This window comes from Podarcis muralis, chromosome 12, assembly GCF_964188315.1.
Source record: "Podarcis muralis chromosome 12, rPodMur119.hap1.1, whole genome shotgun sequence".
NCBI lineage: Eukaryota > Metazoa > Chordata > Lepidosauria > Squamata > Lacertidae > Podarcis > Podarcis muralis.
This window is the reverse complement of record NC_135666.1, coordinates 48,012,107-48,025,981: the sequence shown is the minus strand read 5'-3', so window position 1 is coordinate 48,025,981 and position 13,875 is coordinate 48,012,107. Positions and strand designations below refer to the sequence as shown.

Here is a 13,875-nt window from a genome sequence, read left to right as displayed (position 1 = left end):
CCCCATTGTTCTTTCCAAGTTGTAGTCCAGTTTCCTCTTGTTCCGCTGCTAAAACGTTCTAATTCAGAAATTTAGTAGCTCTGCAGGGGTTATTGTTGTTCAGGAACAAAAACTTGCGTTCAGTCCCTTCCTTTCTTCAATAGAAAATTCTATTGTCTCCTTTAGCGTGAACACCCTGTAGACAAAATACTGTTTCAGTTTTGCAGCTTTCCCAGGAGATAACCAGTCCTGTAAAATTCCGAATGTATTTTTCCACTTACGACCATCTTTGTAATGTCCCGAAACTCCTCTAGGGGGATTATTGTAACTTTGTTTTCTCTAGTCCAAAAGTCCGATTGTTATCCATGTTTTCGCCATTTTGTATCCAAATCTTAGCAAGTTGTAGCAAATTGTAACAAATTTAACCCGCAAAGTCCTCATAATAAAATCCTCTTTGAATTTCCGACTTTGACAGCTACTTTGACAGCTGTCAAAATCTCCGGCTCTTTTCACCAGGCTCTCTCCTCAATCACCCCGGTTCCCAGGGGGGGGGGTTACGTTTTCCTTCTCCCTCGATTCTTCCTCCAGCACAGTTCATGTAGTTTCCCATCGTGGAATTCTTGGTTTTTATCAGAAATACAGTTCTTTTTGGACCTTGGTTTCCCAATCCTTGTTTTAGAATGTTTACAGTAGGGAGGGGGACTGACTTCCTTTTTGGATCCCCCCCCCCCCCGCTCGTATCAAATCCGGAAAAAAAAATTCCTTTTTTTCTCCTTTTGAACCCGGTTTCCAAATTACTCACGGGTTGTTGTTAAAAGTCCGAATTCTCAATGGAAGAAGTCAGCGCTCTCCGCCGGATGGCATGCGGCTTCGCTCGGCAGGGATAGCAGAGGACTCAAAGCACCACGCTTCTCCCCGGCACCCGATCCGTAGCCTTTAAAAAGGCTCCTTCACGAGTCGGGAGGGCGCTAACGGTGCCAGCCGAGTCTCCATGTCCACGGCCTCCGTGGCCGTGGCTTTTAAGGGTCCCCGCGTCGCCGGCGCGGTAGGACCCAGCCCCTGCCGAGCAGGCTCCCTCCGGAGCTCGGAGGGAGTCCGCCATTCGGCGATGGCGCCAACCCGGAAGTTTTCCTTGTCTGCTATTGGGTCCCCGGAGCACAGAGTCACACAAAGTGGCAAAACGACCTTGCAGGGTACCACAGGGTTTATTTGAAATGCATATGCATAGCAAAGGTGATGCACAATAAGCTCGCAGTCTGCACACTCAATTCTGAGCAAGCCAGCTTTTTATACATTTGCAGAATACAAGACCACCTGATTTCTTGTAAACCACCTGATTTCTGGGAAATTGAAAGTTATATTAACATAGCTGGCAAGTGTCCCTTATTTGAAGGGACAGTCCCTTATTCCAGCGCCATGCCCCGCTGCTGTCCCTTATTGATGGATGTCCCTCAAATGATGTCCCTTAAATTTCAAAGGAAGCAGCTCCTCTTCCTCCCTCCCTGCCAGCCAGGGAGGAGGGAGGCTCCAACTGTGTTGCTTGCCTGTGTTGCTCACCCGATAAGAAGTCTAAGAATGACTGGGGGTGGAGCTAGCTTGCATGCCTTGTGTGTGGCTAGTTAATGGAAGCTGAGGGAGTTTTTGAATGCTGGATGCCATTTTGTTGCACGTGGTGCTGCAAACTTTGCAGTGCAAAGCCAGGCTGGGGAGCCATCTTAAGTTGAGGCTGCATAGGCCTTGTGGTGCATGTGATTCAGATTCTATTCAGTTGAACCTCTGGTTACAAAGTTGGTTGAACAGTGTTCTCAAAGCTACCAGAATGAGTTTGACCAGACTGCAGGAGGACAGGAAGACTGGAGTGCCTGGAACAGGTGAGGCTGCAGGTCCCTTATTTTGGCTGCTGGTCCCTTATTTTCAAATCTGTAAGTTGACAGCTATGTATATTAAGTTTCTATTTCCTTACATGGGCATATTAGCAACGGGCATTCCTGAGTCCTCCTTATCTCTTTGCAACCTTGAACAAAATTTTGAGAGGCCCTGCCAGCCTTGTTCTTATCTTCATTTGCTTAAGCAACACATTCTCCACCTTCTCTGTAACATCTGAGAGAGGAGAAAATGCCTCAAAGAGTTTTTGGGATCATATATAGAACAATATTCCTATGGCCCTTCTGTGCCACTGCAAGAAAAAGAATACTGAATTAAATGGACCTTTCGTCTGACCCAGCATTTTGTCTGACAAAAGCATTTTGTAGCCCTCTGTTCCTTCAGTGGTGGGGCTGCAGCTGAGATACAGCCTCTTGCCTAAGGCCAACCAGGGGATTTATAGCTTAATTTATCAGTGCAAATCAGCGGGTCATGACATTTCAACGGCACCACGGATGTCCTGCTGATTCCTAAACCCTGATTTGCTTTGCATAAGGGCAAACACCAAATGTATCCTTTTTACGAAAAGCTGGCACAAACTCGGGATGAAACGGTTGCATATTTTCCAGCTCGTTATGCATACAGGGACGTTGAAAGAGATGTTTTCTCTTGCTGCAGTTCTGACACACTTTTGGACAGACGGCCCAGCGTTCATGAAACAGAGGGAGGGGGCAAGACTTATCAGTGAGCTGCATCCAAGACCGAAACCAAGTGTGATTGCTGAGTCACAGGATACAGCGTGAAGACTCAAATTCTTGCTTGGCATTTGGCAGCTGTCAAAATGATAGGCTTGCTTCACGCTATCACACAGAAGCACTTCAAACCAAACCTGTTTCTGCACTTGACATCAGTTGCAATTAAGGTAAATAAGTGGAATCCCACGAATCTTGACAGGTGGACAGAGTTCCTGTTTGAATCAGACACTAGGCCTTGAACTCTGCTCCTTAAGAGTGATTGGAAGGGCTTTAGCTCAGCGGTAAGAGAACCTGCTTTGCACCCAAAAGGTCCAAGGTTCAATCCCCAGCCTCTCCACATAGGGCTTTGAAAGGTGCCATCTCTGAGTGCAGCACAGGGTCAGTCAACCTTAGACCTGGGAGCCGCCGACATTTCTATCCAGCTTTGGGGCTCTCTCTTCCCAGGTCACACATGTGATGTTGGTTTCTGTGTGTTGCCACTGTGCAGTGCTTGGAGTCACAGGACTCTGTTTACATTCCTGGGATTCCATACTGTTGGAAGTCTCACGGGAGACGGATGAGACGTTACTGGTTTCCTGTTCCTTTGTTTGTTTTCGGTTGCACTCTGCTCTCACAGAGAGACGATGTATTTTTTTCTGTCTGCGTAGCTTAGAAAATAAAGCATAGCCATGTAGCCATAAATCTCATCACTTCCGCGTGCTGCTTTGATTCTCTGCTGAATGGGATGTGCCTGGAGCCAGAGGCTCAGGTCGTTAATTATCGTCGGAGGCGATTCTGGAGGACTCGGCTGGAGGAGGATGAGCTTTATCACCTCGGTCGAGCGGAGATTCTGATATGTCAATGCCCCTGCTCCACTCCTCCTTCGTGTGCTGTTAACTGGCTGGGATGTGTTTTTGAACTGTGACAATGCCTCTCTTTTGTCCAGTTTGAGAGTTATGTGTGCCTGGCTGGAATGTCACCTATTGCACAAAGATTCACGTCGTTTTGCTGCACCTGCATTTCGCCTCGGGCCCCATCTGGCACAGGCACATGGCCCCTAGAAAGTTGCTCAGGAGGGAACATGGCCCTCAGATTGCAAAGGAAGGACAGTGTGTCTGGGGATCCGCCTCCTTTTTCTAGGTGCCCCACCTGACAAAGGACCACCAGGTGAATTCGTAAATGCACTAGGTGGGCTGTTTGCAGATGCTAGGATAGTAGAGGTCACTTGGTGAGTCAGTCCTTGTTCACCTTCCACAGGGTTCAAGAGATGATCTTCCCTCCCTTCTGTCCTTAGCCCAAACCAGACAGTGAGAAGGAATGGCACTCTCTGGCTGCTGCTTTTGTGCCATAATTTGAGCGTGTTTGCAAAATATCCAAATCTCTTTGGAAAACCTGCCCTTCTACACACAGAGCCACTCCCCATTTATTCCCTAAGTCTTGCTGCCCTCTAGTGATAGATGCTGTTGAATTTCAAGAGCACAGTGTCACAGCACTGTTGATCTTGTTCTTGTGGAATGAGATTACTCATTATTACCCAGAAGTTTGTTCTAAATTCAGTGGACTAAATTCATACCAGTGTGCCTAAGTTTGCAGTCTAAGGCTGCATCTGCTCCTTAAATTGTGTTGATATCATTGCCTGAAGAACTACTCTTTGTATTCACAATTTACCTGTTTAAAAGAAATAACATGGTACACCTTTTTAGGTAGCTCACAGGGCTGTCCTGTGCATTTTTATTAGTGCAGCTGTAGGGTAGAAACGAACTCTTATATTGGATTAATTAGGAGTTCTAAATCTTGAAATTGATCAGATCTGCATATTGTTTCCATCTATTTTTAAAAATTGGTTATTCTTATAGACCAGGAGTAGGGGACGTGGGTGGCATTGTGGGCTAAACCACAGAGCCTAGGACTTGCCGATCAGAAGATGAGCGGTTTGAATCCCTGCGACGGGGTGAGCTCCTGTTCTTTGGTCCCAGCTCCTGCCGTCAGTTCGAAAGCACGTCAGTGCAAGTAGATAAATAGGTACCACTCCGGCGGGAAGGTAAACGACGTTTCTGTGTGCTGCTCTGGTTCACCAGAAGTGGCTTAGTCATGCTGGCCACATGACCTGGAAGCTGTACGCCAGCTCCCTCGGCCAATAAAGCGAGATGAGCGCCGCAACCCCAGAGTCACCCATGACTGGACCTAATGGTCAGGCATCCCTTTACCTTTACTGGGCAAATACTGGGCAACTTTTGCCCAGATCCCTACGAGAGAAAACGGATTAACAGGTGACTCAGTTTCATCTTCCTGTGGCCCCTAACACATCCACAAAGAAGCGGGAATGCATCATCAAAACAGAGGACAAAAAAAGGGCACAACTTTGCATGAAATTCCCACATGCTAATTTGCATCTATAACCGTATGCAGTGCTTTTTTCTTTAAAAAAAATGTTTAGGGGTACTCTCATTTTGACTCAAGAAAATCACTATTTTATAGTTCAAATCTGGAAAAATAAATACAGTAAATGGACAAAAGTACAAAGAGTCACAAAATGTTTAGGGGAATGCGTACCCCCAGAAAAAAAGCACTGATTGACTATATGTTTAGACATAATTACTATATTCTAAATAGACGTACAATATATTTCACAATAGTGAGCAAGACTGTATGATTGGATGATTGATACGTGTGCTTGCTCTAGGTGCTAAGTGTTGATGGGCAATTTCAAGACTCCTCCTCCTCTCCCTTTTTAGGGTTTTTGATCTTTAACCTGATCTGGAACAGAGAGACCTTCAAACAGAGGACTGTCCTGTGTATAATAGGACATGGATGCTTGGCAGCTGGAAAGAGCATAAATGGAATCAGAGCAAACATAGAATCCCATCAGCGAACCTCTCCCTGGACTGCTCTAAACAGGTTGCTCCAGAAGCCCTTAAGGAAAACCAGCATCAAAAATGTCACTCAGATCCTGTGCTCCCTCAGTCTCACTGGCTGGAAGGAACTACGTGGCTGTGGAGATAGTGGGGAAATAGGAAACCTTTGGGTGCAAGAAGGTTGGCCATTGGGCTTTTGCTGACTGACTTAGCCAGTCTTGACCTACAGCAGGAATGGGGAACCTCCAGACATTAGACTCTCAATTTCCATCAGCTCCTGCCGGGGATGATAGGCATTGCAGAGTTCAGCATCATAGGGAGGGCCAATTCTGGCCTACTGCCAGAACCCAGATGGCAGTGGGAGCATCTAGCAAAGAGCTCGTTTCATTAGATGAAAAGGGAAATCTCTCCTGGGTTAGATGTTCAACTTCCTGAGTGTTTGGAGCAGCTCCTCTGATTCCTGATAGGCTCTACAGCAGGTGGTTTGATAAACCTCATGCATCCTTTACACAGAACATGTCCAAATGCTCAAATCACCACTTGATTCTTTGAGTTTCAAAAACAGGCGTATTCTAGATGGAAAACCAAATCTGTTTTAGTAAAAACAGCAGGTAGGCAGTCCCGTGGCATTTAAAAAAACTAATACGCTTATTACAGCATAAGCTTTGGTAGACAAGAGACAGATGGAGCAGATATAAGTAAAAAGCATAAGGAGAAGAACTCGTTTCATCAGGTTTCCCCTGGCTCTTAATTTTCTGATCACACTGCTTAGTATTTCTGTTTTGAAGTTCTTCTTAATATTTCATTGGATTTTATTTTGTGTTCGCTTTTTGGGTGTGGGTGTGTGATTTTATTATTGTCAATTGTGTGAACTGCTTTGCTATCAGTTATGTAAATAACAGGGACGCAGGTGGCGCTGTGGGTAAAACCTCAGCGCCTAGGACTTGCCGATCGCATGGTTGGCGGTTCGAATCCCCGCGGCGGGGTACGCTCCCGTCGTTCGGTCCCAGCGCCTGCCAACCTAGCAGTTCAAAAGCACCTCCGGGTGCAAGTAGATAAATAGGGACCGCTTACCAGCGGGAAGGTAAATGGCGTTCCGTGTGCTGTGCTGGCTCGCCAGATGCAGCTTGTCACGCTGGCCACGTGACCCAGAAGTGTCTGCGGACAGCGCTGGCTCCCGGCCTATAGAGTGAGATGAACGCACAACCCTAGAGTCTGGCAAGACTGGCCCGTACGGGCAGGGGTACCTTTACCTTATGTAAATAAATGAATGGGGGGAGGGTATCCTAAGGCACAAAAAGAAGGGGAAACCAGCAAACAGTGGAGCCCAAAGACTGCAAAATGCAGTAGTCTAGCCATGTGATATGGTTATGTCAAGTCATTGGCAAATGAACATAGCAAATAAGGAAGCATTTTTTCCCCTGTAGTGGGAAAGCCATCCATTACCGTCACTGAGTTTGGAAGAAGAAGAAAAATGCTCAGCTATATATTCCTCACTACCAGTAGATCTGGTTCCAGGTTAAGGAGTGTCTGGGTAGGGGTCCATCAATTAGTGGATTTAGTTGGCAGTGGTGGCAAGAACTGTGCACCAAATAGAACTGGGTGGGTAAGTCTAGCTACCATTTTAATTTCCATTTCTCCCCAAACAATTTTTTTATTAAGTTTCAACATTCAAAACATAATTTCATCTTTTCTTTTTGTCGACTTCTCACCCCGTTTTCCATGGAGTTGGTTTTTCCCCTTCAGCTGCACCCTACCTTCTATCTATCAAATCAAAACTACAATATTACTTCAATTTTACTTAGTTGCTCATAGCTCAAATCCTGCTCATGAGTTCATCATACTATATTTCTTTCAGTAGTCCGAAAAAGGCATCCGTTCTTCCATAAAACACTCATCATTAGATTCTCTTAATTTTGATGTTAATTTTGCCAGTTCTGCATAGTCAATTATCTTACTTATCCCTTCTTCTTTGGTAGGAACTTCTTTCTTCCATTTCTGTGCATAAAAAATCCTAGCTGCTGTTGCTATATACATAAAAAAATCTTTAACATTTTTTCTGCTCCTATAATCCCTAACAGAAACGCTTCATGCTTTTTTGATATACTCATTTTAAACATCTTTTTAAAAAATCTAATCATGTATCATTTCCCAAAATACCCTTGCTTTCCTGCAAGCCACCATTTTAATTTCCTATAAAAGGTAAAGGGACCCCTGACCATTAGGTCCAGTCGTGACCGACTCTGGGGTTGCGGCAGCACTCATCTCGCTTTATTGGCCGAGGGAGCCGGCGTACAGCTTCTGGGTCATGTGGCCAGCATGACTAAGCCGCTTCTGGCGAACCAGAGCAGTGCACAGAAACGCCGTTTACCTTCCCGCTGGAGCGGTACCTATTGATCTACTTGCACTTTGATGTGCTTTCGAACTGCTAGGTTGGCAGGAGCAGGGACCGAGCAACGGGAGCTCACCCCGTCACGGGGATTCAAATCGATACTTCCCCCCAATTGTTTGGGGAATTGTGAGAAATGAAATGGTGGCTTGAAACCAATCAACCAGTACTGTTCAGAGTTTTTATAAAAAAAGCCTGAGGCAGCAAGGTCACTCCTGTCAGGACAGATGCCAAGAATGCCAGGGCCAAGTATGAGTGGTCTGCTGACCATCACACAATTTGGTTTGTCCCAGTTTGAATTCATATTCAGTTGAATGCAGCACAGTAGTATTTTTGAAAGGCTGTACTGAACTGCCTATCTAAAGCAGTTGCTAATAAAGCCATTGTAATGGGATCCCTATTTTCTGGAAAAATTCCTAAATAAATGGTGAAAGGATAGCACTCGGTGTAAAATGAATCCCTAACATGGAAATTAGGAACCCAGCAACCCATTCTCTAAAAGTCTACTTTCAGATGCATATTATTTATTTGTTAATTTCCATACCTCTTTGTATGAAATTCTTCTGAAATACTAATGCAGCCAGCTGCTGGGTTGGTACGCTTTGCAAACCGAACATCTGCTTAATTCTGGGCTCTGGGTAATTTCCTACCAACAAACAGCATCGATATGTGTGAATGATCGCAGCAATTTTATTTTCACAATCAAAGCTCTAAATCTACCTTCATTTTGCATGGATGAATAATACATGTGGCATGTTTCCCTGGACGAGGTTGCATTGCACTTCAGAGAACAGCGTGTGGAGCCCTATTTGCACAGCAAAATCATCTGCTATGTTATGTTTAGGAAGCAGCCATTTTCTTACGTGCCAGTTTACAATCATCCTCAATGAAGTCTCTTAAAGTACATAATCTGTAATTAATGGGCTGCCTCCTTCGGTTGTTCCCAAAAAAACCCATTGATTTGTGAGAAGTGCAAAAAACATGCGCTTTGTTCTTCCACTAAAATCTGAGGCCACCGTCACACCCACACCATCCATTTAAAGCACATGACTTCTCCCAAACCATCATGTGCCCCACAGTTTACCCTTCACCAAGCTACAATTCCCAGCACCTTTAACCTACAGTTCCCAGGATCTTGGGTGGTGTTGGGAAGCAATGTGCTTTGCCACATGGCTTTAGACTTAGAGGGTAGGACTTGATTCACAGGGCCGGATTTAGGTTTGATGAGGCTCTAAGCTACAGAAGGTAATGGGGCCCTTTATATGTCCAGCTGTCCTTTGTCAACAACAAATTGTCACTGTTTTTTGTGTGGAAGATATGCTATATGGTAATTTACAGACCTAATAGGTATCTAAAGCCATTTGCACATGCAGAATGTAGGCACCCTAAATATAGAAATGAGCAAACCAGTGATATTTTAGGGAGCAGGCTAGCAGGCCCATTACTTATATCATAGGAGCCTACACAAAACACTGATGCTGTATGTAGTTTTTTTTTATCTTATATTTTGGAAACATACATCCAGTTCCCCCCCCCTTATTTTTTTGGGGGGGGGGCAAGAGAGTGAGGCCCTAAGCTATAGCTTGTTTAGCTTATACGTAAATCCAGCAATGACTTGATTTGACTAAACCTCTGACAGAACTTATTTTAAAAAATAGTTTTTGTTAAGGGTTTTCTGTGCGTGTGCTACAAAACAGATATAAAAGGTACGTCTATCAATTCATAAGAGTCTTTTTTTCACAGTTTGTTTACATTGAGCGAGAGACATTTTTTTGTCACAGACACCTCGTCTCCCTCGGGAGGTTGTGAACTCTCCTTCCTTGGAGGTTTTCTTAAGCAGCGCTTTAGCTGAGATTCCTGTATGGGGACGGGGGGGGGCGGGAACGGGGTTGGACTAGATGACCCTTGAGGTTCCCTTCCAACTCTGCGACTCAAGCACACTGAGGCCGCTGGCCAGCTGCAAACCCTCCGGATGGGGCTGAGCTGCGAAAGTTGGGAGAAAGAGAAGCAACCGCGCGATGGAAAGGGCGAGCGCAGACACCGGCGCTGCGCCTTCTTCCCTCGACGGCGCCTCCGTCCGCTGCCCGAGGAAGAAGGGAGGGAGGGAGAAGCAGCCACGTCACTGCCTCCTCCTCCTCCTTCTCCCTCTTTCCCCTTCCCTCCTTCCTTTCTCCCCCTCCGTTGCTGCGGGAAGCAGCGAGGGAGCTGCAAAAAGTCAGTCAGACAGAGGAAGGCGGTCAAGCGCGCCTGGCCCCTCCTGCCTTTTGCATCGGGCGCTCTGGGAAACTTTTGGCGACTTCTGCCTTTCTAGCAAGAGGGGTGGAGATATTCCCCGGACTGGGCAGTCTTGGGTCATCCCTGGGACGGTAGGAGGGTTTCAGCCTTTTAGGAAAGTCACGTCAGAATGCAGCCCGGCCCTGCGCGCGGGTTTACTTGCGAGTCGACGGGACTCGCCCCCCTAGTAAGCGTGCATTAATTAGGAGGAGAGCGGGACAGGACGGGCTTTGCGCTGCAAATCCTATACGCGTGTCTGTTCAGCAGGGAGCCCCATTGAGTTCACACGAGCTTGCCCTCAGGTAAGTGTGTCTAAGGGCTGCACTGCTGTTCTGTCAGCCGGTGCCGGGGATGAAAGTGGACCGAAAAGAAGACTCACCCAGACTTGTTTCAGGAGACATTTATCGGTGAGTCAGCTGGCTGGGTAAATTCAGAAGTCGGGTGTGGTAGTACTGATGGCTAGACTCACAAAATCTTTACCATGTGGCTGCAGTCTTGGCTGGGCAGTGTAAGAATTGACCCAGGAGGAGAATCCAGCGCTTGGTGGTGTGTTGGGGTTTAAGAAAAAATAAAAATAAAAAAACTTTTGTCAGGGGGAGTAGGGTTGTCATTCTTCATCTGTACATGCTGATTTGCAAATTTTAAAAAGATTTCCCTGTTGAATATCTAGAAGATGCAGAGCCCAGAAGACTGTGCATTAAAAAACCCTGGCCATGTTGCGAACCTAAATTGCTGGCTTGCTGAAGCAGCCGGACAACCTTGGAACAGTTCATGGCTAAGTGGAATGGGAGAATGGAGGCCGATCTGTGGCTATAGGGCTGGCACAGAGCTTTAAAGCTGCAGTTGCAGGTCTTGGCATAAATACTGAGGATGGGTGAATGCCTGGCATTTTGGTGTAACCTTTGAGTAAGGCAGTAACTTCCATCAAGAAGAGACGGGGTTGAGGAAGGCACTATGGGGACTGCTTCATCGTTGGTGAACCCCATCGGCACGGTCGGGGAGGTGATTGAAGACACCTATGAGGGAGGCGGTGGCGAAGCTTGCGAGATCCCCGTGGAGGTGAAGCCCAAAGCCCGCCTCCTGCGCAGCTCCTTCCGCCGTGTGGGGACGTCGCGGCCTGGAGGCCTCATCGGAGCCAGCTTCAAGTCCACAGCGTCCGTACAGGAGCTGGAATGCATGGCAGAGTACGAGCGCCTGAAAAAGGAATACGAGATCTTCCGCATCAGCAAGAACAACGAGGTGGCCTCTATGATGAAAAAGGAGAACAAGCTGGATAAGGAGAACAAGAGACTTCGGGCAGAGCTACAGGTAACTTGAAAGGCTGGGACAGCCATCTTGGGCTAGCAAAAAGAGGCATAGGTTTACAAGACCAAACATAATAAAACAACAACACCACCGCTTTGGAATTGGAGAGCAGCTTCTTGCAAGCTGCCAATTTTTCTATTCTGACACTTAGACGTTAACAGTCAAAACCATTGCTTAGCTGTAATTTTTCATCCTAGGGAAAACTCTCTCTCTCTCTCTCTCTCAATAACACTGGTCTTTTTTTAGGCACTTCAGAAAACCTATCAAAAGATACTTCGAGAGAAAGAAAGTGCTCTAGAGGCCAAATATCAAGCCATGGAGAGAGCAGCTACATTCGAACACGACCGGGACAAAGTCAAGAGGCAGTTCAAGGTAAATTGCTCCTTCTAGCAGCCAATTCAGGTGCTGAGTGCCGGTAGCTTTTGAAACCAGGACTGCGAAACAAAAAGGAAGTATCAATATGCTTGGGGAATATGCAAGGGGAGACCTCCCTGCAACTCAGTGGGCACTGAACATGTATGCTGAGTGTCTGTTAATGGGAGAAAACACAAAACTAGAGGAAGGAATCGAATGGAGCATTTTGAAGAAGGAAAAGTGGCCAAAACCCTAAACAGGCCCACTCCACACTGCAAGATTTTGTTGCAGTTCCCATTTGTGTCTACTTATTTTCCTTCTGTCTTTCACATTGCGTCGTGGTGGGGGCTGAGGGTCCTGTCGCTTGTACATCAGACTGTCCCAGCGGGTGTTAGTTTCATGCCAGCATGAAAGGACTCTCACATACTATTAAGTGGTGTTTTAGAACAGCTGTAAATTCTGGCTGGTGGTTAGGTTCATATAGTTAACCTTACTTTTTTATATAGATTTTTAGAGAAACCAAGGAAAACGAAATTCAGGATTTACTGAGGGCTAAGCGGGATCTGGAGGCAAAACTGCAGAGGCTGCAGGCCCAGGGCATCCAAGTCTTTGATCCTGAGGAGTCGGATTCAGATGACAGCAGCACGGAGGTTACCGGTAAGAATTTTAACCTGCTGCTTTTGCCAGTCATGTGGGGGGAAAATGTATACAGTCATACCTCGGGATGAATATGCTTCAGCTTAAATATTTTCGGGTTGCGCTCTGTGGTGACCCGGAAGCAAAAGAGCATGCTACTTCCGGGTTTTGCCGCTCGCGCATGCGCATCTGCTCAAAATGACGTCATGCGCAGAAGCGGCAAAACGCGACATGAGCATCTGCGCAGTCGCGTCTTACGTTCACTTCAGGATGCGAGCGGGGCTCTGGAACGGATCCTGTTCGCATCCAGAGGTACCACTGTATAAATGTGTAGCATAAGATAGACAAAAAGCTTCTATTCCTAGTGGATTAAAAAAACTACAATATAATATTAACTTTTAAACAATGATAATCTGCTAAATTACTACCCACCCACCCATGAACTCATCACACAAGCCATTTCAAATTGTAGTATCGCTGTACAGTGATCCTCACGTGCACCACTGCCAAAGGATGCTATTTGGCCCCCAAATGTAATGTTGCACCCCACCCCAAACTCCTAGCAGTGCAAGATTCCGTGGGTCTTAGGCGCTTCCCCGGTGTTCATGTTTCCTTTTGGAAATGAGGCACAGCAGAGACTGCGGTGTCTTTATGATATAAAGTTTTATCTACACATATATACAACCTGAGCCTATGATGGAGGGGTTGCAGCGTTAACACCCCAAAAAGGTTTTAATTTTCCTATAGCTGCAGTCTTGGATTCAAACAGAAATCAAACAGTTGCTCTCAAATACTGTTCTGACTCTCCAGCTTGCTGATTTAATTCTTGGTCACATCACTGCAACTCCTAAACTCAGGCTTTGTCCTTCTAACTATTTTCCATCTCACACTGAGCGTCTTTCCTTTGTTTCCCTTAATGGCCAAACACCCAAGATATTATATCAACACCAGAAGCTAGCCTGGGTTATACAATGATAATAATCTGATTGCGTTTTAAGCTGTTCTCTTACGTTACTACTACTACTACTACTACTACTACTACTACTAATATATTATTTATACCCTGCCCATCTGGCTGGGCTTCCCCAGCCACTCTGGGTGGCTTCCAACAAAATATTAAAATACAGTAATGCATCAAACATTAAAAGCTTCCCTAAACAGGGCTGCCTTTGATAATTCATTATTTGATTTATGTAATAATAATAATAATAATATAATTAATAATTTATTATTTATACCCCACCCATCTGGCTGAGTTTCCCCAGCCACTCTGGGCAGCTCCCAATCGAGTGTTAAAAACAATACAGCATTAAATATTAAAAACTTCCCTAAACAGGGCTGCCTTCAGATGTCTTTTAAAGATAGGATAGCTGCTTATTTCCTTCAGGGTGTTCCACAGGGTGGGTGCCACTTCCAAGAAGACCCTCTGTCTGGTTCCCTGTAACCTCCCTTCTCGCAGTGAGGGAACCTCCAGAAGGCCCTCGGC

At 45.9% G+C, this 13,875-nt stretch overlaps 1 protein-coding gene across 2 annotated transcripts in view; it reads left to right on the top strand.

The window, feature by feature from the left end:
• Positions 1 to 9,775: 9,775 nt before the first annotated feature.
• Positions 9,776 to 13,875, top strand: part of NPHP3 (nephrocystin 3) — a 40,938-nt gene continuing 36,838 nt past the window's right edge. The window contains exons 1-4 of one of the 2 annotated variants that reach the window (XM_077916384.1): positions 9,776 to 10,396; positions 10,765 to 11,402; positions 11,646 to 11,771; positions 12,260 to 12,410. In XM_077916384.1, coding sequence (XP_077772510.1) covers positions 11,049 to 11,402; positions 11,646 to 11,771; positions 12,260 to 12,410 — 631 coding nt within the window. In that variant the 5' untranslated portion in view covers positions 9,776 to 10,396; positions 10,765 to 11,048. Of the gene's footprint in view, positions 10,502 to 10,764; positions 11,403 to 11,645; positions 11,772 to 12,259; positions 12,411 to 13,875 lie in introns of both variants that reach the window. The other variant, XM_077916383.1, reaches the window with a different exon arrangement.